This window comes from Procambarus clarkii, chromosome 89 (genome assembly GCF_040958095.1).
Source record: "Procambarus clarkii isolate CNS0578487 chromosome 89, FALCON_Pclarkii_2.0, whole genome shotgun sequence".
Taxonomy (NCBI): Eukaryota; Metazoa; Arthropoda; class Malacostraca; order Decapoda; family Cambaridae; genus Procambarus; species Procambarus clarkii.
In genome coordinates, this window is record NC_091238.1 from 14,568,233 (window position 1) to 14,593,770 (window position 25,538).

The window sequence follows — 25,538 nt, forward strand, 5'->3', positions numbered from 1 at the left end:
CTGGCCTTTATCCTTACCACTGGCTTTCTTGGGACCCATGGTGAGATATATAATAACAAATTGTATAGACAAATCACCAAAAATCCAACAAAACACTGAAAATCCGCGAGAAGAATTGATGTGGGGGTAGTCACTGAGCGCAAGACAATAATAAACTGAGGGGCGGCGGGGCGGAGGGGCGACGAACGCGCTAGGTCGGCTGTACGCGTATCAACAAACTCGCGTCCAAACTCGCCTCCCGAAGTAACCCTCGCCTTCTGAGACAAATTTTTGGAGTAAATACACCTCGCCTTCCGAAAACCTCGCATACAGGGACAATCGCATTCCGAGGTACCACTGTATACTTCCAGTGCAGAGGCATTGAAGGTGAAGGGAAAAGGCAGTTCCACTGCTATGCAGGGGATTCACGTGACACTTGTGAAGCCACAGAAAGTCTGGAGGCCCTACTGAAGCCAGTCCAAGTATTAAATAAAACCCCTGAAGTACGCCGGTGAAGGGTAAAGTGAAGGGTGAAGCAAGACCGTATGCCCCAACTTCAGGCACACACAGAAAATCACGTTTTGGTCCCGCCTCTCAACTGTGTATTTGAAGTTGGGGCGTATGGTGTTGAACTGCTTCAGCCTTCACCTGAGTGCTTGTTGGTCTTACGTAAGACGTTGACTCAAGGAGTGGCCTCAAAACTTGCTGTGATTTATGGGGAAGTCCGGTTGTAAGACTTTTACAAAGTCAGTAATATACTGTGGTAGAGTATGCAGCTGCCAGTGCCTTGGGCAAGGGTTTACGTCGCCTCACAGCTCCAGTGGATTTTCTGCTTGGTGTATATCAGGTTGTGATTTTGTGTGTGTACCGTATTGTTATGATCGCCGTTTGATAAGTCCTTTCTGGCCTCAAGAGTCATTGTTACCCACCTAGAAAGATTGCAGATGGCCAAAGCAGTTATTTAAGTTAAGAAGGGACAAGTCTTAAACAGAATTTTGCATAATATTTGACTGTAAAGGGGTAAATTGAGGTAGATTGAAAAACAAAATGGTGAACCGGGCAGGCGGTACTCACAATTAGGCGAGTACACTCGGGAACTTTTAAAGTGCAACCAAACATGCTTTAGGCTCTCACAACAAGAGGTGAGTGGTGGTGGCTCAGGTGCTCAGCCAATCAGAGCACCTAAGGAGGGAGGGCAGGAGTGAGAAGGGGGTGGTATGTGGAAGTTTGGTGACAGTTGTGTGTAGTTTGTTCATCTTCATTGTAAGTTTCATGGCTTGGTGTGCATTTCCCTAGTAAATTTAATTAGGGAAAAATTCAGGTGTTTGATTTTTTAAATCAACTTTTTAAATGTTGAGTTGTTAAAGCCTCAAAGTGCATGGAGTTGGTTTGGGAGTATGGCATCCTCATGCTGTTGTGTGCTCGCATGAGGTAGCAAAGGTGATGTAAAGTTGTGGGGTGTACATGCTTGGGACGTCCTCTCTCGGGATGGCTGGTGTTAGACCTGCGTGTTTGTCGGTTGTTGAAAAGCCGTCATCCTTTGCTGTTGTGGTATTGATTTTACATTGTTCATCTTGTAATTAATACTGTAGTGCGATGTCTAGGGCTACCATTTGTAGGTTTAAAATGTCTAATACAAACAGTTGTCCAATGAGTTTTAATAGAAAATATCATCCACCAAGCACCATTGTACAATTATATTAATTGACAGTATATGGATTGTGCAGAACTGCTTAGAATGATCTTTAACACTTGGCTATATTGGTCATGTCAAATACCTGCACGGTGAATGCTCAAAGACCCTTTCTTTATTCAGTGTTGTCACATACCTCATGGGGGTATGGATAGGCAAACACTCATTCGGTTAAACTTGCCTTGTAGTACTTTCAGAGCTCAGTAATTTGGAATCTGGTTAGCACTTTCCAAATAAATTGACCTTTAAAGTGAATTTCTATTTAGGTTTAAAACATTATACCGAATGAGAAAGTCGGATTATATAGCCGAACACCAGAAATGTTGTTATTCAATTTGGTTGCCTAAAGCACATTCAAGGACTCAAATTACATGGCATTCCAGGATTCCTCTATACCTTGCCTTATGCTGTAAACATTGCCACAACCCTGTGTTTTATTGATTTAAATGGCCACAGGGAGGCATACAACACTGCAGATTATGATGTCATTAGTTATCCACTGTGCTGACAAGTGGGCTGACTGATGTTCGTTGACACCTGTATCGTGCTTCAATTTAATTGCCAGGAGATCACCCTCTCACTAGACTCGTCTGTAGGAAGTAGAGTATAGTATCTCAAATTACCTTGGATCATAAATAGCATAAGACTTGGGGGTAGGAGAGGGTTGCAGTGTTTGTCATGGCTCTCAGTTGTTCCTGGTATTAGGCAATTTAGTTCTGGAATCATTTTTGTTGGCCAATGTTAAACTTTTTCGAAAGTAGATGTTTTTCTGAAAGGGAAGGGGGGGGAACCTCTATGCTTGGATACAGTTATCTAAGTGAATACTTAGATTTATACAGTAGAATAACTACCTTCTTTTCCTTAGTCAAAAAGGTTGCTTGTTTATTTCTAGGGACTTGTATTTTCTTTTATTTTTAACTGCAGCAACTTTCAGTGAATGATAGATTCTTACTGAAAGGACCTTTACTTCATTGTTGTTGCTTTATGGTCATCTCATTGTGTACAGGGATTCCGCGAAACTTTTGGGGTTAGTCTTTGACACTCGTTTGTCTTGGTCAGCCCATATCTCTTGCCTCCGAGTTGAATGCTCTAAGGCCCTTAACCTCCTTAAGGTTTTGTCCCATACTTCTTGGGGAGCGGATAGGCGCACGCTCCTCTATTTGCACTCCTCTCTCGTCCTGTCTAAACTCAATTATGGTTGCCCTGCATACTCTTCTGCTTCTCCTTCTACTCTTCGCCATCTTGATGCTTTGCACCATACTGGGTTGCGTCTCGGCTCTGGTGGCTTTCGTTCGACTCCCGCCCTTAGTTTGTATGTTGACACTGGCTTTCTCTCTCTTCAGGACTGCCGTGATCGCTACTGTCTTCGCTATCTTGCGCGGTCCTTCCAACATCCTTCCTCTCGCCTCTGTCGTGCATTGACTTTTCCTCCTCCTGTGGTTCCTGTTCCTCTTTATTGTCTCCCACTTTCTGTCCAGTTATCTCGCTTACAGGATTCTCTTTCTTTTCATATTTCTAATGTTTCTCCTCGTATTGTTCCTTCATTACCTCCGTGGAGAGTCCCCCTTCCCAAGTTTTGTACGTCCTTCACTTGTATTACTAAAGCCTTTACCCCTCCTACAATTCTGAAAAGCCTCTTCCTTGAGCACTTTTCTTCGCACTCCCACTCTATTTCCATCTTCCCCGATGGGTCTAAGTCTGCGGATGGTGTGGGCTACTCTGTTGTTCTTCCTGACCGTACTTACATGTGTCGCCTCCCTTCGGAGGCTAGCATCTTTACGGCAGAACTTTATGCTCTTTGTCTCTTGCTTTCTCATTCTCATTCCTCCTTTGTGGTTGTAGTTGATTCTCGTAGTGCCCTCATGGCTCTAGGGTCCTTTAATCCTGTCCATCCGGTGGTCATTGAGATTCAACATTGGCTGTTTCTTATTTCTAGTAAATTTAAATCAGTAGAGTTTTGCTGGGTTCCCAGCCATATTGGTGTTTCAATGAGCGTGCGGATGCTGCCGCTAAGGAAGCTATCCGTTCTTGTCCCATCTCCCATAAAGGTATTCCTTATTCCGACTTTTATCCTGTTATTCATTCTTCCCCGTTGGCAGGGTTGTTGGTCCTCTGTGGTTGGTAACAAGCTGCGTACTCTCAAACTTAGTGTGTCCCCGTGGCCTTCCTCCTACCACCGTAACCGGCGGTGGGACACTGCTTTGGCACGGCTGTGGATTGGTCACACCCGCTTAACCCACGGTCACTTAATGGAGCGCCGCCCTGCTCCTTATTGTCCGAATTGCGTTGTCCCTCTTACAGTTGTGCATATCCTTGTTGAATGTCCTGACTTCCAGGACGAGCGTGTGTCTTGCTTTCCGACCGTCCCTCGCAGTCACTTGTCCCTCGATAGAATTCTAGGCGAATCGGATACTTTTGATATCGTTCGCCTTATGCGTTTTTGTTCTCGTATTGGCATTCTTGGTGATATTTAGCGCCCTCTGATTGTTTCGCACTTTGATGGTGCTACATGGCCTTCCCGGTTTGGTGCCTTCTTTTGGTAATTACCTTACCTTCATTGTTGTTTCATTTTAATGTGGTAGTTGTGATATGGATTGTTCTGGCTCACGTGCAAGGTCTTGGATTTTTTTCTGTTTTATATTAAGAAATTGCCAGTCTTGTTACTATTTGTAGAGTTAGAGATCTGCATTAAGGCCTCAATATTATATTCTTTATTATTTTATAACATGTTATCAGCAATTTTTGTGGTTGGTAATATTTAGATTAATGTCAGTGATGTATATGACAAGGGTTAAGACCCCTTGTGGTATGACAGCATTTTTCCCGTCATTTCTTTAACAAATGAAAGGGTCCTCGTAACCATTCTTTTGTCCTTTCTACCATGTACCTGTTTGTTGCTTCTTGGTCTTTCATTTGGTACTTTGGCTATTAAAACAATGGCCTTTGGTAATGTTGCAATTACCATTTCTAAAAAAAGAGCAGGTTCATTAGGCAGGGTTTGTTTTTAGCAAACAGTTTTACAAAAAATTCCATTCCTTCAGGACCTTGCAGATGTTTGACCTAACTAATTGACAGTAATCTGTTTTGCCCTTTCAAACAATGGTTTTAATCTAGGTAAAATAATTCAGAATATCTGAAGTTTGGCAGACATCATTTAAGATCTTTGATTAAATTTAAGTTACCAAAGACTTTGTGAAAACCATGTTGTATAGATGCTTCAGTGTCACTTGTCTAGTTTTGTAAATTTAACAATGATCTTTAGTCTAATTATAATTTGTAAAGCTTAGGTCTTGCATAGCTTTAAATTTACTTTCAAATATGAACACTAAAATATTGACTAAAGTTTCTTCCACTTTAATTTGCAATATTCATTAGTTTGAAATATTAGTCTATGTAAATTGAATAGGTAGTCCACTTTTACATCTTTTCAATGCATTTTGCATGCACCTATGTAACAAGTTACAAATAGATGTAAATTTTACCAAGTATTTATTTTCAAAGTAAAGTTTCAGATGTTTAAACATTGCATCAATAGTAGTAAACAATTTCCAGCATAATTTCAGGATAAGGTATATAAAGTAGTTTCATTAAAATTGTTTTATTTAATAAGTTCTACATAGTATTTATAATACATCTAATATTTATTACCATTTCAGGTTGTGGGACAGATGCTCCTAGATGAACAGAAGATCCAAAAGGCCAGGACAACTCCAGAGACAATCACCTGTAAAAGAACAATAAACATTAAACAGGGACACTACTTTTATTATCACCAATGCCTAATAATAAGCCCAAAAAATCCTAACATCCTATCTTTTAAGATAGGCTCAGCAAGGCCTATCCCTTACTTCAATTTGAGGCAGGACTTGTTGGCTGAAAGAGTGCATCACATCTTTTGGTTTAGTGCCCAACATGATGTACATAAGCTTTGTGTACAGCCTATGTACATCATGTTTCAGGCACTAAACCTCTGGATGTATCCACTCTTTCAGTGAACAAGCCCTGTAGTGATTAACAATGTTTGCACATTGTTAAGGGTCCCTACACCTATGCAAATCTAGTCCATCTATTGGATGGGTAGTAGAGCAGGGCTCTGAAAAAGCCAAGCCAGGGAAATCTGCAGGACTGCCTGGTCCCCTTCTATGAAATGGGGTAGGATCAGTACAAACTGCATCAATCCCTGCAGGTGGTAACAGTAGGACTTTGGTACACATCTATAAATGGACTAGATGAAAGAAAGAAAGTAAATTAATTAGTTGACATAGCTAAAACACTTAATTCCACATACCAACTTTCGTAGATTTGCAGAGTAGAACAACCACACTGAAGCCAGTCAATGCTTTGATGACATTGTAATCTTCCATACCACCTGAAACATTTACCAAAATTAGCTTGTTAAACAAGATTTTACAATTATCATTGTTAGAATTCTCCTTTAATGCTAATCAAGCAAAAACATTAAACTTAGTTTGACTAACCATAAGTACATTAAAGTCAGCAATTTATGTTGCATCATTTCAGATTATCTTCAGCCATAATGAGTGACTGTTTAAGTTATAATGTTTACTACCACACTCGCCTAATTCAGAATGTCAAGCAATTAACACCTTCAAACTCAGGGCTGAAGTTCAACTTTCCCATCAATATTCTGGAAGACAATATCTATTTAAGCTTCAAATAAATAAACCAAGTTGAAGTACAGTTACCATTCAATATTTAATTTGTGTACTATACCATCATTAAATGATTCTTTAATTTATGAACATAGCCTTTTAAGCTACAAACAGATTAAATCCATGATGTCAGTAGAACTCCCAGTTGGGATTCTTTTACCATGTTGTGGCACAGTCTTAAAGCACATCTGGGATCCTCCAACATAAGTTTGAACCCCATCACAGCCCTTGTGCATTAGAAATATCACATTGTGATTTGTGTAATTTATAAATGAATTACTTCTAGCCAAATAATTAAGAACCATGCAAACAAATTAAGATTTTTTATTTAAAAAATTTCATAAAATCTTTAACTTGCAAATTTATGCCGTTTAACAGTGCCCAACTTTACATTCACAAATTTAAAGTCCCATTTATTCTATTCAAAGCACAATTCTTGCAAGAATTAACTTTAGTTTAAGGCCTTTACTAGTGGGTACTATATCCTAGTTTCAATTTACCCAATTTCAAGGCCTTCACAATTTCATTAAATATATAGGTAAAAATTATGTAAACACATTTTACCTATTAAACTAAATAAACTTACTTTGGCCCTCTAATTCTGACAACTATGCTACTTTCTGTAGCATTTAACACTTCCAGCGATTGTTCTGCAACTGTTCCTGAAGTTGTTGGAAGGACCTTCTACAACCTGTCAATGGAACATTAAATATGGTTAATAAGGTTTTGCATAGCAATTTCATTTTGTTTAAAATGACAAATATTTTAAAGTTAAAGTTACACTAACAAATTATCTACTTCCCCCCCCCACTATATCCAAGTTATAAATTAGAAGATAAAGCACTTTGAAGTCCACATTTAAGGTTTATATGCTACAAAATTTGTATTTCAAATTTATAGTTTACGATTCCCCTCCCCCATACATCTTTGGTAACATGTATTTGAAACATGCCAAGCAAACAGTTGTTGCTATTTATGTCAAAACAAAAAAAAAAATATAAGAGATCTTTCATTCTTGTACAGCCACAAGCATGCGTACCATTTAGGCCAATAACTTTATTCCATGTTACCCCAGAACACTAAAAATTTAACTAGGTACCAATTTTACACCGTTAAACAGATACAGTTACTCGCCCAGGATTCATGCAAAATCACTCTTGCTTGCTTGCGGATCAAATGGGATTTAATTTTAAATAGATAAGCAAACTGTACACAGATCTATATGTATTTGCCATTTGTTGCCACTTGTAAAGAACTTAAACCTCATTTAGTAAAAATTTATAAAAACCCACCAAACCGGGAAGGCTATGTAGTACCACCGAGTGTGGAAGTTTAAGGCACGAGATTCAAGAAAGTGTTTAAGGAAATTTTGAAGATTAGAACCACAGCTAACATGTGAGAACCCAGTTCGGTTGTGACCTGCACTGGCTCCACCACCAGAGTACCACAGAGGTGAAGAACCTGCTAGTCATAGGGAATGAGCTTACCCACAATATTGCAAATCTTCCAAATCTGCGGCAGAGGAGTATCTGACGTAATGGTGGAAACACTTCCAACTCTCGCGCCTCGCTGTCCACGTGGTCCAACAGGCCACTGCACTTTCTGAAACAAAATATAAGAATCAGCCATCTGCCAGCGTCAGTCTTTTCCAGACCTGCACACTTACAGCCGACAACCCTAGCAATCCGCAGTCCAGGGAACGCACTAACGTGTGCCCTGGGAGGTAGAGCAAGGAATAGAGGGTAGCATCGAAGACTAATGAAAACGAGGAGGGTGCAAGGAAGAGGTAGTAAGGAGAGGTCACAGTAGCACGGAGGGTGAATAGGTTCTAATCAGCTTTGCCAAACTGCCACCTAGGGAAGGAGAGGGTGAAAAGACAAGGGAAAACAAGGATGATGAAATGGTCACTTATGGAGGTTATGAACTCTCCACGATATATCCAAGTACAGAGACGATCAGAGAAAGATCAAGACAGGTAAGAGAACGAATGGTTCGAGAAGGCCGCCTCGGGTGTGTCAACATCACCCCAAAGGGTATGTCGACAGTTAAAATAACCCAACAGGAACACCAGCTCTGTTAAGGAGTCCAGGAGGTTCCTGACATCAGGAAGGGAAAAAGGGACATTTGGGGGGAAAAAATTTAACAGACTACATTTTAGTCAAAAACATGGCCAGCAAAATAATAGATAGGACATGGAAACAGTAGGACAAAGGGATTATCAGTACGAATCAAGAGACCAATATAGTTATGGGCCCCAGCAAGATCAAGAGGGGGGGGGAGGAGAAGGGGAAGAAAGGAATAACCACGACAGTTATCACGACGAGCACCAAGCATCGGCTCCCAGAGACAAAGTGGTGAAACCTAAACAGAAGTTGGAGTTCATGAGAGTTGGCATAAAACCCATGAATATTCCATTGAGGAATTGACATTATCAAAAAAATAAAAGGACAGCAACAGAACAAAGAAACAAAGGTAAATAACACAGCATATTAAAAAAGCTAAAGATCAGAATAAGGTTTAGCGGGACATGGGTTAACTTAGTAAGAATGGAGGGAAAAAAAAAAAGAGCAGGACACCAGAGGTAGATTGACAGGGTTCAGGGAGGGAGGGGGGCTGTCAAGGCCAGGAGGATAGGGGGTAGAAACTAGGTCAGCAACCAAGAGGGAATTGGGCCAAAAGAAACTTCCACATTAGGGACAGGGGGCCCCAACCAATAAAATGGGGAGTAAGCATTAGTTAGGGGGGGGGGGGCGAGGAAGAAAGGAATGCCGTCTCTTTTCTTACCCGCAGGGGGAGGAGGATGGAGAGGAGCCAGGTTTACGTTTCTGACGGACAGGTGTTCCAGTAACATCGTACTGGCCGACTGACTAGGGTCTTAAGTGAAGAATGGGAGTGAACAACAACAAGATTGCTGGGAGGATGATAGACATCAGCCTGGACAGACAGGCGACGTGGAGGGCCAAGAGGTAGTGGGGAGGGACAGGAAGGATCGGGGAAAACGAAATGACTTGACAGACAGGGTAGGAAAAGGAAAGTGGGGGGGGGGGAATCCAGAAGGAGATTCACGAGAGATACCTTCCGACCCAGGACGTAAAGGAACAGGGAAGGAGGTGGGCATGTTCGGGTCCAAGGCCTAGAAATGGTTGTGGGACAAAGGTGGGAAGGACGAGAGGTAGAACAACGTGCGAGCATAAGATACGCCAGTGAAGGGGTGGACACTGCAAACCGTGTCTTGCCTCGGGAAAAGTCAAATGATCCTGGTGTTTCAAGTTAAGGACTACTTCAAGCTTTGAGTCGATACACGTGCGAGAGAATGTAGGGTGGGCCTCGCCGCAATTCAGGTAGCGAGCCCGGGGGATATGAGCGATCGTCTTAGAGTGGCTATCGTCCCCACACATGGGGCAGAGAGAAACGAACACTTGTGCATTTGAGGGCACCGTGCTCTAACTTGCCTCACTTATTACAATGAGTGAGGGGGGGGGATGTACTCTTGAACAGGGCACCTGGCACCAGCAAGAATGATAGGTGGCTGAAGGGTCTATCAAAAGGTGATACTATCAAAAGTGAGGTTTGTTTTTAAAAACCAATGTGTCGATATTACAAGATCATTGAATGTAAAATTATGAAAGATTGTCACCTTGCAGATGTGAAGTGAAACTAATCTGACAGTTGTGCGTTTACCCCCCCCCCCCCCCTTACTCTATGTCACGACAACGACAGCCAGAAAGGGAGATGGACCTCATTTAGTAGAAAACTTATCAATAATATCTACAGTATGGGCAATGATAATCTATACAATTGTGTTCTATTAACATTTTTTCAACTTTTACCTTATGTACACCTACATTAAGTATCCTAATATACATGAACTTTGGTAAAGACTTACTATAATGCCTTGTATACTTTAAGTTTGATGTTGGCGACTATATTACCAACGGGTAATATATAAATTTGATTTTACCTTCAAAAAACAAACATTTGCTATAATAAAGTAATTATAAAATTGAAAACCAATATAATAACCACACTTTCACCAAGTTATGATCATTATTCTAATTAACACAATGTTGTACAATATTATAACTACAATATTCTCCAAAACATTTATTCAACTTGCCGACTTCAATGCAACAGGAATCTATCTTAATGTGGAGCGGTGATTATTCCTTCAATCCCATGCACCACACTACAAACTTGCAACCAACGTTTCTAAGTTACGTTTGGCTTTAACAACTACAGCCAAGTTGGGAAAAAAACTGCCTTGCATCACCTTGTTGCTCAAACAAGGTAAACTGCCCAGAACACCATTATATTTATAATCTAGTAACAAGTAAATTTGTAGTCAAGACACAGATGGTCCCAAGAACCTTATTAAACATTCCAAAACACTGAAAAAGCTCGTTTCAATAAAATTAGAGAAACAACTAAAATACCACAATTCATCACTATTTACAATAAGTGACTGACTAACCAAGAGTTCTTAATAAAATTTATTTTCAATACATTGCAACAGCCATTTCAGATAATGCGTCTCCACCTGTCAAGAGAAAATATTAATACATTTTAGTATACTTTGTTACTATTAAGCTTACAAATTATGAACTTAGGTACTTTAATATTCATAAAGTGCTCTCAGTATAACAAGTCGCATTAGAAAGTTTATGAAACTTGCAATAACATTTGCACACCAAACCAATAGATACAAATTAAAATAATTACATAATAAATTTGACCATGCAAGGGAAAGTTTCAAGAATCTAGTAACATTGCACTGATCAATGTCACATTTACCACTAATCTCACCCCTTAGTCTGACATTTAACATCCGACTGCCATTATGGTGTGTGCAATGAACATTTTAACAACCATTTAATTTTTATTAATTAACATGCTAGCTAAAAAATTACTGAACTACCAATAAGGACAAGTTATGAACTGCCTTAGCTACCTCATCCCTTGTTGGATTTTACCTCAATAAATTAATTTCAATGAACTTTGATTTTCCTCAGCCAATGGATCACCTAAGACTTGTGTACTTCATTGACAATAGAGTATTTACTACAGAGACTATTGAGCCTGTATATCGAGTAGAGATTAATCATTACAGTCGCCAGTTTTCCATAAGTAATATAAGATTACCTCTTAAAATAACAGCAGCCTACAGCTTGGGGGTTACATCAAGAAGAGCAATTTGAACGTTTGTCTTTACTACTCCAACAGGTATGGCCACAATAAACTTTCTGGAAATATCCCCTCAAATTTTTAACAAAATTGTGGACCATAATTATTAAACTGCAGTACCACATTCATTGTGCATCAATGTTAATTGATAATTATACAATTTAGTATTTTAGTAGATTCAAATTTGTTGTCTATGCGAAGATACTAGATTATAAACCTAATCATTGTCATGCCCTTTAAGACTGACATTACGTTAATGCTAAATTACAATAGGCACAACTTACAACCTTTAAAGTATTTTGACAAGGAAATATCTATGTGTTTGACAACTCTTCCAAGGGAGATACAAACCTATGCTACACTTTAATTTCATTTTCTTTAAATAAAAGTTATATTACCTAATTATTTACAACTTCCCAAGACCGAAGCTGGAAGAGTCACCTCATGCTGTCAATCTTAGGAAACAGGTGCAAAGACTCGCAATATAAAAAGTAGCATTGGCATAATTAATAAAACTACAATTCACAATAGTAAAGACTGACTGACTACACAAATCTCCCTGGAACTACCAAACTGATTAATTTTATCTAAATTTAATGGAACAATTGCCTACTTTTGTAAGTACACTTTGCTCAGGTTATTTTTGGGTATCTAAAGTAGGATTCAGTCACCATTTCCATTAAATATTTAAAGTGTTGGTTCCCCCAAAATTATATAAACAAGGCTATTATGCAAATTTACTTTGCAAATTAAGCTCCTAATATAGGAGCTCCAGCAACTCTGGATACATGGATTTTTTAAAGCTTTCCAAACCTACCACACTACTGGTAAGTTATTAAATGTGCTTTAACTTACAATGGATAAAAACCAATAGTTTAAAAATAGTGAAAAGGTCTTACAAATTACTAAACGTCGCAGAACCATATATTCTATTTTTTGGCCTGACTTAAGGATGTTAATTCATGTTAAAGTGAAGGGTATGAAGCCCATACAAAAATGGTCATCAACACATGTAATTTGAAGACAAGCTAATTTAAAACTAAAGCTTAACATGTGCAGCATAACATAAATGCTAAAAATATTACCTTGCCGTAGATCACGAGGAGGACTAAGTCACAATCACCAATCAAAATTGCACGAGTGGTAGCTTCAGTGAGAAAAACCAACACCCTGAAAATAAAAGTTTACACTTTAGAAAGCAGTTATACAACACTCATTCGCCCAACTAATCATACCAAGGCATAGACACTACCGATTTTATCTGCTTTAGAGGATATTTAATACCAGCCAATAAGTCATTCTTTATGAAACTGCTATTAATAAAAACGGTACATTGCAAGTCAGACAGGATTGTACCAATTTCCTCACTGAAAATCTAAGTTTGCAAAACTGTCAAGAACAATAAGTTGAGTGCAACATTAAAATGGTTTAAAGAGAGACTACAATGCAGAACAAAACTAGAAGATTTTCCCCCACCCACAGTTACAATCCAACGGAACAGTCCCACTAAAGCCACGAGTGCCAAGCTATGCTGCCGTTTAAGATAAAGCTTTACAAAATAAGGAAATGGAAAAGAAGGGGGGTATCCGAGAAACTGCCAAGGGGGGTGGAGGTCAGATTATCTGTACCTATTACAGTTTACTGTAGACTTTTCCTCCCCACAGGATCTGGGTCTTTTCCACTCCAACGTCGGCCAGAGTTGGTGCCGGCTGCTGTTTAGAATGGGTGCCATCTCATGCTATACATTACTTCAGGAACTAGTGCCTCACTCTTCGCCATAGGGTACATCGGCTCAGGACCTCACTAACATGTTGGGAGGCAGTCAAAGACCAGCCAGTCAACAACTTGGGCTGGAGAGCTGTAGCAGCCGAAACAATTTACCACCTGCAAATACAATTTAATTAAAGACTAACAAAAATGGCAAATTTTAGGAATATTTTGAGTAAATTTATGCAGGACCAAAGAAATGAAAATCACTCAAAACATTTAAACACAAAGTGGATCAGTTTTCAAATGGGCACCAGAAGGCAATTTAGTAATCTAGTAAATACAGATAAAATATTTGTTACAAATACTAATCTGTCATTGTCCTTTATTTGACCTGTCAGTTTTTAATGGACCTATCCTTTCCCTAGTCTTAGACTTTTCTGATCACTGTTCCCTAGCTCACTCCCTATTTCGATGTCATTAATTTGCGTTTCCCCGTTAGTTAACAATCTAAAATATTTTCCCGCGTTGGTTCCTTAATTGGATGATCCATAGATGTGTGGCCCCAACATACCATGTGTGTCTCCAACATACATGGCTACTCCCCCTCGTCTAATATATCTGATATAGTTTAAATCCATTTATTTTATGTTCAGCTAATAGTCCTCTATTTTCTACATTCATCCATGTTTCGGCATGTGCAATAATCTTTTTTCTGTGCAGACAAGAGCATTTAATTCGTTAATTTTATTTCTTAGACTTCTACTGTTAGTGCAATATACCCTAAGTGAATTGTTATTTTGAGGCCCTTTTCTTTCCACGATCATTTTGCCAATTCTTTTCTCCCACGAACACACTTTTATTACCTCCTCCTTCCAAATCAATTCCCATAACACTACTAACAGTTTAAACCCAAACAAACACCTAACCACTGGTTCCAACGAGTTTGCAACAGCAACAACCCCAGCCTTCGATAGATGCACCCCATCACGAGCATACATTTCATTTCTTCCATAGAAGTGTTTCCAGTTGTCTATGAAAGATATTGCATTTGATTTGCAATATCTTTCCAGCCGGCAAGTGACACCAAGTGGCCTCAACATCCATTCATTACCCACTCCCTTTCTTTGAAGAAAGGGACATTTGATCAGGATTCCTCCCTTGTTCCTAACTAATTCAATGGCTGTCCTGAATCTATTAGTTCCTCACTCCTAACTCTTCCAACATCATTACCCCCTGCACTAATACAAATAATGGGTTTGTTCCCATTTCCCGTCATAATATCATTCATGTTTCCAACAATATCACCAATTCCAGCTCCCGGATAGCAAACCCTTAATCTGTTCCCCCTATCTCTGGCACAAAACGTTCTGTCTAAATACCTCACCTGGGAATCTCCCACAACCAAAATTCGCGTTGGTACCTCCTTAACTTTCTGAGCAGCCTGAGGGGTCTGCGCTTCGCCGCTCCTCGCCGATTTCCGTTTCGAGTGAACTGCAGACTCACCACAGCACTTTTCCAACACGGCAAATGAATTTGCTGTCCTTAGGGCGTCTGTAGGCAGCCTTGTCAAGGTCTTCAAGACCCCTGTCCTTAACGACTATCCACGACGAGGTCTTGTTAATATTGGTCTGCTCCGTTTCTTCCCGATGTTTCAGCCGTTTCAGCTGTCGTTCTGTAAGTATGCTTTAATATACCTACTTATCTCGTCTCATTTTTCTCTTGTAATGTATCTTTATCACATCAATTCTGATTGAAATTACCTACTTAAAATTATCTGCTAGATTAAGGACCTGCCCGAAACGCTGTGCGTACTAGTGGCTTTACAAGAATGTATATACTGTACTATCCAATGTATTCTCACAAACCCAATGTACCTTCTTGTGTATATATATATATATATATATATATATAAATAAATTAAATAAATTAAATAAAAATAAGTATGGAGTGCTGTAAACTAGATTACCAAGGTTAAAGCTTTGGTATGGTGATGCAACACCTATTTAACTTCAGTCAACAGTATACATTGTTATCAACTTTGGCTTTCACTATTTAAATATTTTAATTAACTTTCTAGTTAATAGCCATATTAGCTTCCGATTAAAACTAGGCCTAAGCAGGTTAGAACATATGAAGGTAACTTCAGAAGGGCTGTTGGCCCATACAATGCAGCTCCTTATATCCACCCACTCATACTGAACAATTTACCTACGCTTGAAACTATCTAGGGATCACAAATCACAACGTGATGCATTAGATGAACAAATCCAGAAGGGCCGTGACGAGAACATAAGAACATAAGAACAAAGGTAACTGCAGAAGGCCTATTGGCCCATACGAGGCAGCTCCTATTCTATAACCACCCAATCCCACTCATATACTTGTCCAACCCGTGCTTGAAACAATCGAGGGACCCCACCTCCACAATGTTACGCGGCAATTGGTTCCACAAATCAACAACCCTGTTACTGAACCAGTATTTACCCAAGTCTTTCCTAAATCTAAACTTATCCAATTTATATCCATTGTTTCGTGTTCTGTCCTGTGTTGATACTTTTAATACCCTATTAATATCCCCCCGGTTATGTCCATTCATCCACTTGTAAACCTCTATCATGTCACCCCTAACTCTTCGCCTTTCCAGTGAATGCAACTTAAGCTTTGTTAATCTTTCTTCATATGAAAGATTTCTAATTTGGGGAATTAACTTAGTCATCCTACGCTGGACACGTTCAAGTGAATTTATATCCATTCTATAATATGGCGACCAAAACTGAACTGCATAATCTAAATGGGGCCTAACTAGAGCAAGATATAGCTTGAGAACCACACCAGGTGTCTTGTTACTAACGCTGCGATTAATAAATCCAAGTGTCCGATTTGCCTTATTACGAACATTTATGCATTGATCCTTTTGTTTTAAATTCTTACTAATCATAACTCCCAGATCCCTTTCGCAATCCGACTTCGCAATCACAACACCATCTAGCTCGTATCTTGTAACTCTATCATCATTACCTAACCTCAGAACTTTACATTTATCAGCATTAAACTGCATCTGCCAATCCTTTGACCATTTCAAAACCCTATCTAGATCAACTTGAAGTGATAGTGAGTCCTCCTCCGAATTAATTTCCCTACCGATTTTCGTATCATCGGCAAATTTGCAAATGTTGCTACTCAAACCTGAATCTAAATCATTTATATATATTATAAACAACAGAGGTCCCAGGACAGAGCCTTGAGGCACTCCACTTACAACATTTTCCCACTCTGACTTGATTCCATTTATACTAACTCTGTTTCCTTTGGTATAGCCATGCCCTAATCCAGCTTAATATAGCACCCCCAATACCATGAGACTATTTTTTTAATCAGTCTTTCATGTGGCACTGTATCAAAAGCTTTGCTAAAGTCAAGGTATACAACATCGCAATCCTTACCACTATCAACTGCCTCAACAATGCTAGAATAAAAAGATAACAAATTTGTTAAACATGAACGGCCATTTATAAAACCATGTTGCGACTCAATTATTAATTTATGTTTTTCAAGATGAAGACGAATTTTATTTGCTATTATAGATTCGAGTAACTTTCCCACAATAGACGTTAGGCTAATTGGTCGATAGTTAGACGCAAGTGATCTATCTCCTTTCTTAAAAACTGGTATCACATTAGCAACTTTCCAAAACTCTGGCACTCTGCCTGACTATTGATTTATTAAATATGGTTGACAGTGGGTCACAAAGCTCCTCTTTGCATTCTTTAAGCACCCTAGCAAACACTTCATCCGGCCCTGGGGATTTGTTTGGTTTGAGTTTTACTATTTGTTTAAGAACATCCTCCCTGGTAACTGCTAAACTCGTCAACCTGTCCTCGTCCCCACCCACATAGACTTGTTCGGCTGAAGGCATATTGTTAAGTTCCTCTTTAGTAAATACAGATACAAAATATTTATTAAAAATACTACTCATCTCTTCATCACTATCTGTTATTTGACCTGTCTCAGTTTTTAATGGACCTATCCTTTCCCTAGTCTTAGTACGATATAACTGAAAAAACCCTTTAGGATTTGTCTTTGCTTGCCCTGCTATGCGAACTTCATAGTTTCTTTTTGCTTTCCTTATCTCTTTTTTAACATTTCTAACCAGTTGTACGAATTCCTGTTCTAAAGTGACCTCCCCATTTTTAATCCTTTTGTACCAAGCTCTCTTTTTACCTATAAGGTTCTTCAAATTCTTTGTTATCCACTTTGGGTCATTTGTATACGATCTATTCAATTTGTATGGTATACTACGTTCCTGTGCTTTGTTTAGAATATTCTTAAATAAGTTATATATTGAATCCACATCGAAATCCCCATTTAAGTCACCTATCGCTGGGTTCATGTCTCGCTCCAAGACCGGCCCACACCCCATACCCAAGCCTTTCCAATCAATTTGACCCAAAAAATTTCTTAGGCTATTAAAATCAGCTTTTCGAAAATCTGGCACTTTAACAGAATTTTCTCCTACTGGTCTATTCCATTCTATGCTAAATCTGATTTCTTTGTGATCACTGCTCCCTAGCTCACTCCCTATTTCGATGTCATTAATTTGCGTTTCCCTGTTAGTTAACACTAAATCTAAAATATTATTTTCCCGTGTTGGTTCCTTAATGTGTTGCGTAAGAAAGCAATCGTCAATTAATTCTAGAAAATCTTCTGCTTCACTATTCCCTGTTTTGTTCAACCAGTTTATTCCGCTAAAATTAAAGTCACCCATGACATAAATACTGTTAGATCTAGATGCTCTAGATATTTCATCCCATAGATGCTTTGCTTCCATTCTGTCTAAATTTGGTGGCCTATATATTACTCCTATTATAATATTATTAGCTTTTTCGTTTAATTCAATCCAAATAGTTTCTGTGTGTGGCTCTGTTTTGATTCCCTCTTTGAGACTACATTTCAAATTGTCCCTAACATATATGGCTACTCCACCTCCTCGTCTAATATATCTATCTGTGTGAAATAGTTTAAATCCATATATTTGATATTCAGCTAATAGTTCTCTATTTTCTACATTCATCCACGTTTCGGTAAGTGCAATAATATCTATTTTTTCTGTGCAGACAAGAGCATTGAATTCGTTAATTTTATTTCTTAGACTTCTACTGTTAGTGTAATATATCCTAAGTGAATTGTTATTTTGCGGACCTTCTCTTTCCCTGATCGTTTTGCCAATTCCTTTCTCCCACAAACACATACTTTTATTACCTCCTTCCTCCAAATCAATTCCCATACCTCTATCTACTAACAGTTTAAACCCAAACAAACACCTCTAACCACTTCTTCTAGCGAGTTCGCAACAGCAACAACCCCTGCTCTCGATAGATGCACCCCATCACGAGCATACATTTCATTTCTTCCATAGAAGTGTTCCCAGTTGTCTATGAAAGATATTGCATTTGATTTGCAATATCTTTCCAGCCGAGGATTCTAACCTGCGTCCGAGAGCATCCCAGACGCTGCCTTAATCGATTGAGCTACAACATGGTAAAAGATTTTACCATGTGCTCAGTCTATTAAAGCAGAGTGATGCTCTTTGACGCAGGTTACAATCCTCATCACGGCCCTTGTGGATTTATCTAGGGATCCCACTTCCACATTGTTACGTGTTAATTTGTTCAACCAAAACCCTTTTGTCGAACTAGTATTTACCCAGGTCTTTCCTAAAGCTAAACTATCCAATTCATACTATACTAAACTATCTAATTTAGGAAAGTTCATACTAAACTATCCAATTTAGGAAAGCAAAAAGAAACTATGAAGTTCGCATAGCAGGGCAAGCAAAGACATCCTAAAGGGTTTTTTCAGTTATATCGTACTAAGACTAGGGAAAGGATAGGTCCATTAAAAACTGAGACAGGTCAAATAACAGATAGTGATGAAGAGATGAGTAGTATTTTTAATAAATATTTTGTATCTGTATTTACTAAAGAGGAACTTAACAATATGCCTTCAGCCGAACAAGTCTATGTGGGTGGAGACGAGGACAGGTTGACGAGTTTAGCAGTTACCAGGGAGGATGTTCTTAAACAAATAGTAAAACTCAAACCAAACAAATCCCCAGGGCCGGATGAAGTGTTTGCCAGGGTGCTTAAAGAATGCAAAGAGGAGCTTTGTGACCCACTGTCAACCATATTTAATAAATCAATAGAGTCAGGCAGAGTGCCAGAGTTTTGGAAAGTTGCTAATGTGATACCAGTTTTTAAGAAAGGAGATATATCACTTGCGTCTAACTATCGACCAATTAGCCTAACGTCTATTGTGGGAAAGTTACTCGAATCTATAATAGCAAATAAAATTCGTCTTCATCTTGAAAAACATAAATTAATAATTGAGTCGCAACATGGTTTTATAAATGGCCGTTCATGTTTAACAAATTTGTTATCTTTTTATTCTAGCATTGTTGAGGCAGTTGATAGTGGTAAGGATTGCGATGTTGCATACCTTGACTTTAGCAAAGCTTTTGATACAGTGCCACATGAAAGACTGATTAAAAAAATAGAGTCTCATGGTATTGGGGGTGCTATATTAAGCTGGATTAGGGCATGGCTATACCAAAGGAAACAGTTAGTATAAATGGAATCAAGTCAGAGTGGGAAAATGTTGTAAGTGGAGTGCCTCAAGGCTCTGTCCTGGGACCTCTGTTGTTTATAATATATATAAATGATTTAGATTCAGGTTTGAGTAGCAACATTTGCAAATTTGCCGATGATACGAAAATCGGTAGGGAAATTAATTCGGAGGAGGACTCACTATCACTTCAAGTTGATCTAGATAGGGTTTTGAAATGGTCAAAGGATTGGCAGATGCAGTTTAATGCTGATAAATGTAAAGTTCTGAGGTTAGGTAATGATAGAGTTACAAGATACGAGCTAGATGTTGTGATTGCGAAGTCGGATTGCGAAAGGGATCTGGGAGTTATGATTAGTAAGAATTTAAAACAAAAGGATCAATGCATAAATGTTCGTAATAAGGCAAATCGGACACTTGGATTTATTAATCGCAGCGTTAGTAACAAGACACCTGGTGTGGTTCTCAAGCTATATCTTGCTCTAGTTAGGCCCCATTTAGATTATGCCGTTCAGTTTTGGTCGCCATATTATAGAATGGATATAAATTCACTTGAACGTGTCCAGCGTAGGATGACTAAGTTAATTCCCCAAATTAGAAATCTTTCATATGAAGAAAGATTAACAAAGCTTAAGTTGCATTCACTGGAAAGGCGAAGAGTTAGGGGTGACATGATAGAGGTTTACAAGTGGATGAATGGACATAACCGGGGGGATATTAATAGGGTATTAAAAGTATCAACACAGGACAGAACACGAAACAATGGGTATAAATTGGATAAGTTTAGATTTAGGAAAGACTTGGGTAAATACTAGTTCAGTAACAGGGTTGTTGATTTGTGGAACCAATTGCCGCGTAACATTGTGGAGGTGGGGTCCCTCGATTGTTTCAAGCACGGGTTGGACAAGTATATGAGTGGGATTGGGTGGTTATAGAATAGGAGCTGCCTTGTATGGGCCAATAGGCCTTCTGCAGTTACCTTTGTTCTTATGTTCTTATGTTCTTATACCCTTTGTTTCGGGGTCGTCTTGTGCACACTCTTAATACCCCATTAATATTCCCTTATGTCCATTTGCCCACGTTTACACCTATCATGTCACTAATTTTGCCTTTTTAGATCCATGCATTTATGCCTTTTCAATCTTTTCATACAACACTTTCCCAATTTGTGGGGTCAACTCATCCTACGTTGAATGCATTATTTTATAGCCGTTCTATAGCATGCCAACCAGAACTGCATCACCTAAATGGGGCTTTAACAAGAGCAAGATAACCTGGAGAATACCAGGCTATTTTATTACTAGTGCTTTGACAAATCACCGTCCCATTTGCCCCAATTATGAACATTTATGCATTTTTTATCAAACTCTGGTCCCTCTTGTAATCCACACCATCTAGCTCTTATCTGTACTATCATTTCCTAGCCTCAAAACCTTGTATTTGTCAGCATTAGACTGCATCTGGCAATTATACCATTTCAAAACCATCCTCTAAGTGATAAAAAAATCGGGAAAGAAATACTTATTTTGCAATTCTGCAATTATTCCTGCTCCAACATCTTCAACCGAGGTCCCAGAATAGCCTTGAGGCACCAACAATATTTCCTTTAACACCATTTATACTAACCACTTTGGTATAGCAATGCTCTAAACTTCATACAGCACCCAATGTTTTGAGCCTATCATTTTTTTCCATTTGCCACTATCAAAAAGTTTTGCTAAAGTCATGGTACACATCACAAACCTTATCACCATTTACACAACTATGCAAGTGTTACATCATTAACAGCTAATAGTAGAACTATGCAATTTATGCACCTCTTTATCAAAATGAGTTCCCTGTTGGGTTATTTGTGGACCTGCGTAAAGCTTTCGATACTGTCAACCACCAAAACCTTCTTAAATTACATCATTATGGTGTCAGAGGACACTCCCTACAATACCTCAAATCCTACCTTACTGACAGGCTCCAATGTGTTTCTGTGAATAATACAATTTCTCCCACACTACCCATCAACATTGGTGTTCCCCAGGGCAGCATACTTGGCCCTCTCTTTCTCATCTACATTAATGACCTTCCAAATGCCTCCCAACACCTCAAACCAATTCTATTTGCTGATGACAACCTTCATTTACTCCAGTCCTGATCCCCTTGCTCTAAATGCCACAGTAAATACTGAGCTTAATAAAGTCCATCTGTGGCTAACTGCCAACAAACTCACCCTTAACATTGACAAAACTTTCTATATTCTGTTTGGCAATAAATCCTCTAGTCAAATAAATCTCAAAATAAACAATACCCAAATTTGTAACAAATTAGATGGCAAATTCCTTGGCATTCTCATTGACCACAAGCTGAATTTCCAGGGACACATTCTAAACATATCAAAAAAAGTTTCAAAAACTGTGGGCATTCTTTCTAAGATCAGATATTATGTACCACGCCCTGCCCTGGTGACTATTACTCCCTTATCTATCCATATCTCAACTATGGTATTTGTGCTTGGGGCTCTACTACCCAAAATCACTTACGTCCTCTAATTACTCAACACAAAGCTGCTATTAGGACAATATCCAATTCTGGCCCCAGACATCACTCTGTACCCCTACTCAGATCTCTGAATATGTTAGACATTAAGTCACTGCACATTCTCTCATGTGTATTACACATATATAAAACGCTAAACTATAATGCCAATCTTGATCTCAAAAGCTTCATAGAAGGTTGTAACAGAACCCATGAGCACCACACCAGAAATAAATACAGTTTTGATATTCCTAGAGTACGACTTAAACCAGAAATGCTCTACAAATCAAGGGGCCCAGAATGTGGAATGACCTTCCCAACCATGTTAAAGACTGTACCTCTCTCAACCAGTTTAAGTTAAAAACGAAGCTATACCTAATAAATTCCATGTAACCCACCTTACCCCTCTGTTGTCAACCCATGTATGTTTGTTTTTTTGTGTTTTTCAAATCAACGCTGTTTGAATGTAATTCTGTAATAATTTGTAATTGTGCTGCTTTTTCAACAATGTTCCCCCCTCTTTTACCTCTATTTTTTATATGTACTCATCACATCTTTTCTTTTTACCCATTAGTTTTAAGCTTTAGTCATTAATGTTTTTCCTGCCCGAAACGCTTTGCGTAATAGTGGCTTTAGGCATTGTATGTACTAGCTCTATCTATAAAGCCAACAAACTTTGTAAACTCTGTATGTACCTTACCTAAATAAAAAATATTTATTAATAATAATATTAATAATAATATTAATAATAATATTATTAATAATAATAATAATAATAATAATAATAATAATATTATTAAATAATAATATTAATAAATATTAATAAATATTAATATTATATGATTTTTCCAAGAGGAATACAAATATTTGTAGTTTTAATATTAAAGTAACTTCCCACAATAGACCAAGCTAATTGGCCGTTAATTTGACAAGGAAATTAAACCTTACCTTGATGTGCTTCCGGGGCTTAGCGTCCCCGCGGCCCGGTCGTCGACCAGGCCTCCTGGTTGCTGGACTGATCAACCAGGCTGTTCGACTTGGCTGCTCGCAGCCTGACGTATGAGTCACAGCCTGGTTGATCAGGTAACCTTAGAATAACTTAAAAAAATTCTTTAAAATTTTCGTTTTCCTTTGAAACTGGTACCACATTAGTACCGTCACACGTCTAGTACTGCCTGACTAATAAGTGATAAACTTCTCAAAGCTGCCCTTTTTTTAAGCACCCTGGCAAAAACTATCAGACTAGAGTTACCATTTGTTTAAATAAACCACCATCCTCCCTGGTAACTGCTGAATTAGCCAACCTGTACTCCCAAAGTCTTGTTCGGCTGATAATGTTTAGTAAATACAGAATAAAAACCTAGTTCTCCGTTATCACTTCTGACAGTTTCAGATAGACCTCAAACTTTCCCTAATCTATTCGATACATCACCTTTTGTCTGTCCTTAACTGAGCAACCCGTTCTCGCAAATTCGTAAAGTCAATATTGACTTAATATGTGCATAGGTGACTTAAAATGGATACCCTTAAAAAGATTCATAGAAAACACCGACCTAACCTTGTTAGTATCTTAAGATAAGCATCTTATTGCTTCGTAATTACAATTATTACTTAACCTATACCTATTATAGGTTAGGTAATAATTGTAATTACGAAGCTATAAGATGCTTATCTTAAGATACTAACAAGGTTAGGTAAGGTCGGTTTTTTCTATGAATCTTTTTAAGGGTATCTATTGTGTTAAGTATGTCACCTATGCACATATTTAATAAGTCAATATTGACATTAAATTTGCGAGAACGGGTTGCCAACTGAGAAGTACACTTAAAAACTCCAGCCGCACGTTAGGCGTAATTAAAGGGACGGCCTCTGCTGAAGAGGCTTTTTAAAAGCTCAAAACAATCGGATTAAGCGTCTAACGTGGTTGCCTAGGACATGTTCCCACATAGGTATAAGCCTATGAAACCGCCTTAGCCGTACTGTTTAAACCGCTTTCAAAAGTGCGGGAATTGACAAGACCATTACTACATGGCCTTTTCAAGGTCACTAGGGGTTCTGGCACATTTTAATTTTTTTTTTTTTAAATTTTGCCCCGAGGGGCGAGTTTATTGGGCAGCGCCACTCATCTTTTGAGTGGACACACCGCCATAGCAGCATGTACAACACTCGCCTAGAGGAAGAAAACCCGCTGGGTTCATCCTGTCACTTGTACCCAGACACAGCTGGAACTTTCCTTAACTGTCAAGTTAACAGCTCTTCAAACGAAGATTAACATCCATCAACCCTAAAAAAGCTTAAGTTATTCCGCAAGATAACGATCTGTGCAATTATGTTTCAAACCGTATGTAGTTTACACAGGTAATTTACTTTTATCTACACAATTTCCCTCCCCCCCCCCCTTTTTATTACTAGCGATACCCATTAAATAAATCTCAAACAAAACCTAACTAAACAGCCTAAAATTGGTTATTAGCACAAAAGAATTACAAAGACGCGCTTTAAAAAGCTACAAGACTCGCTACTTACCCGCTAGTCTACCACACTGGCCTTCACATCCTCTTCCAACACAATACAAACAGTTACTACCGATCTTGACCCGCAACAAGCCTCACATCACTTACTTTGTCCAGAAACATATATAGACTAGCAACTGACCATAACACTCATGTATTGTATATAGAATAACGCGGGGTTAATGTTTAGTGCTGCTGTCAAAATATAGATGGCGCACACCCTAATGGTCATGCCAATGGACTCACCTAGTTGTGCTTACGGGGCTGAGCTTCGACTATTTCTGCCCGAAACGCTTTGCGTAATAGTGGCTTTAGGCTTTGTATATACTAGCTCTATCAATAAATAAATCAATGTTTGTATCTCACCTTGTATGTATGTACTTTACCTGAATAAACATTTTGATTCTGATTTTGATTTTTGATTTTGATATTTGGTCCCGCCCCTCAGCTGTCAATCAATTGGTGTACAAGCTCCTGAACCTGTATCATGAACCTGAACCTTATATTCTTATATAACATCATTATGTTATATAAGAACATAAGAATTAAGGTAACTGCAGAAGGCCTATACGAGGCTGTTCCTATTTACCGTGATAAGTTTTTCCAGCTGGATTTTAATATTTAACAGTTTTGGCATGTACA

At 38.6% G+C, this 25,538-nt stretch overlaps 2 protein-coding genes across 10 annotated transcripts in view; one reads left to right on the forward strand and one right to left on the reverse strand.

Annotated features, from left to right (window-relative positions):
• Positions 1-5,427, forward strand: part of LOC138359166 (uncharacterized) — an 80,460-nt gene extending 75,033 nt beyond the window's left edge. For 6 of the 8 annotated variants that reach the window (XR_011225818.1, XR_011225821.1, XR_011225820.1 and 3 more), the window contains one exon: positions 5,329-5,427. Coding sequence is in view for 4 of the 8 variants with exons in the window: in XM_069318060.1 (XP_069174161.1) it covers positions 5,329-5,350 (22 nt within the window). In the remaining 4 variants the exon portion in view is untranslated. Of the gene's footprint in view, positions 1-5,321 lie in introns of all 8 variants that reach the window. The other 2 variants (XM_069318059.1, XM_069318061.1) reach the window with 1 other exon arrangement.
• On the reverse strand, positions 5,255-24,954 carry LOC123773312 (uncharacterized). 2 transcript variants are annotated; one of them, XM_069318065.1, is made up of 10 exons: positions 24,910-24,954; positions 23,332-23,471; positions 14,621-14,908; positions 13,155-13,410; positions 12,612-12,696; positions 7,833-7,947; positions 6,932-7,036; positions 6,252-6,320; positions 5,961-6,041; positions 5,255-5,396 (listed from the first exon to the last, which is right to left on the reverse strand). In XM_069318065.1, exons 4-7 carry the CDS (start codon positions 13,256-13,258, stop codon positions 6,975-6,977), a joined length of 366 nt encoding a protein of 121 aa, XP_069174166.1. In that variant the 5' UTR covers positions 13,259-13,410; positions 14,621-14,908; positions 23,332-23,471; positions 24,910-24,954; the 3' UTR covers positions 5,255-5,396; positions 5,961-6,041; positions 6,252-6,320; positions 6,932-6,974. The 2 variants fall into 2 exon arrangements, with proteins under 2 accessions (XP_069174166.1, XP_045622876.2); XM_045766920.2 differs by lacking the exon at positions 6,252-6,320.
• Positions 24,955-25,538: the final 584 nt, after the last annotated feature.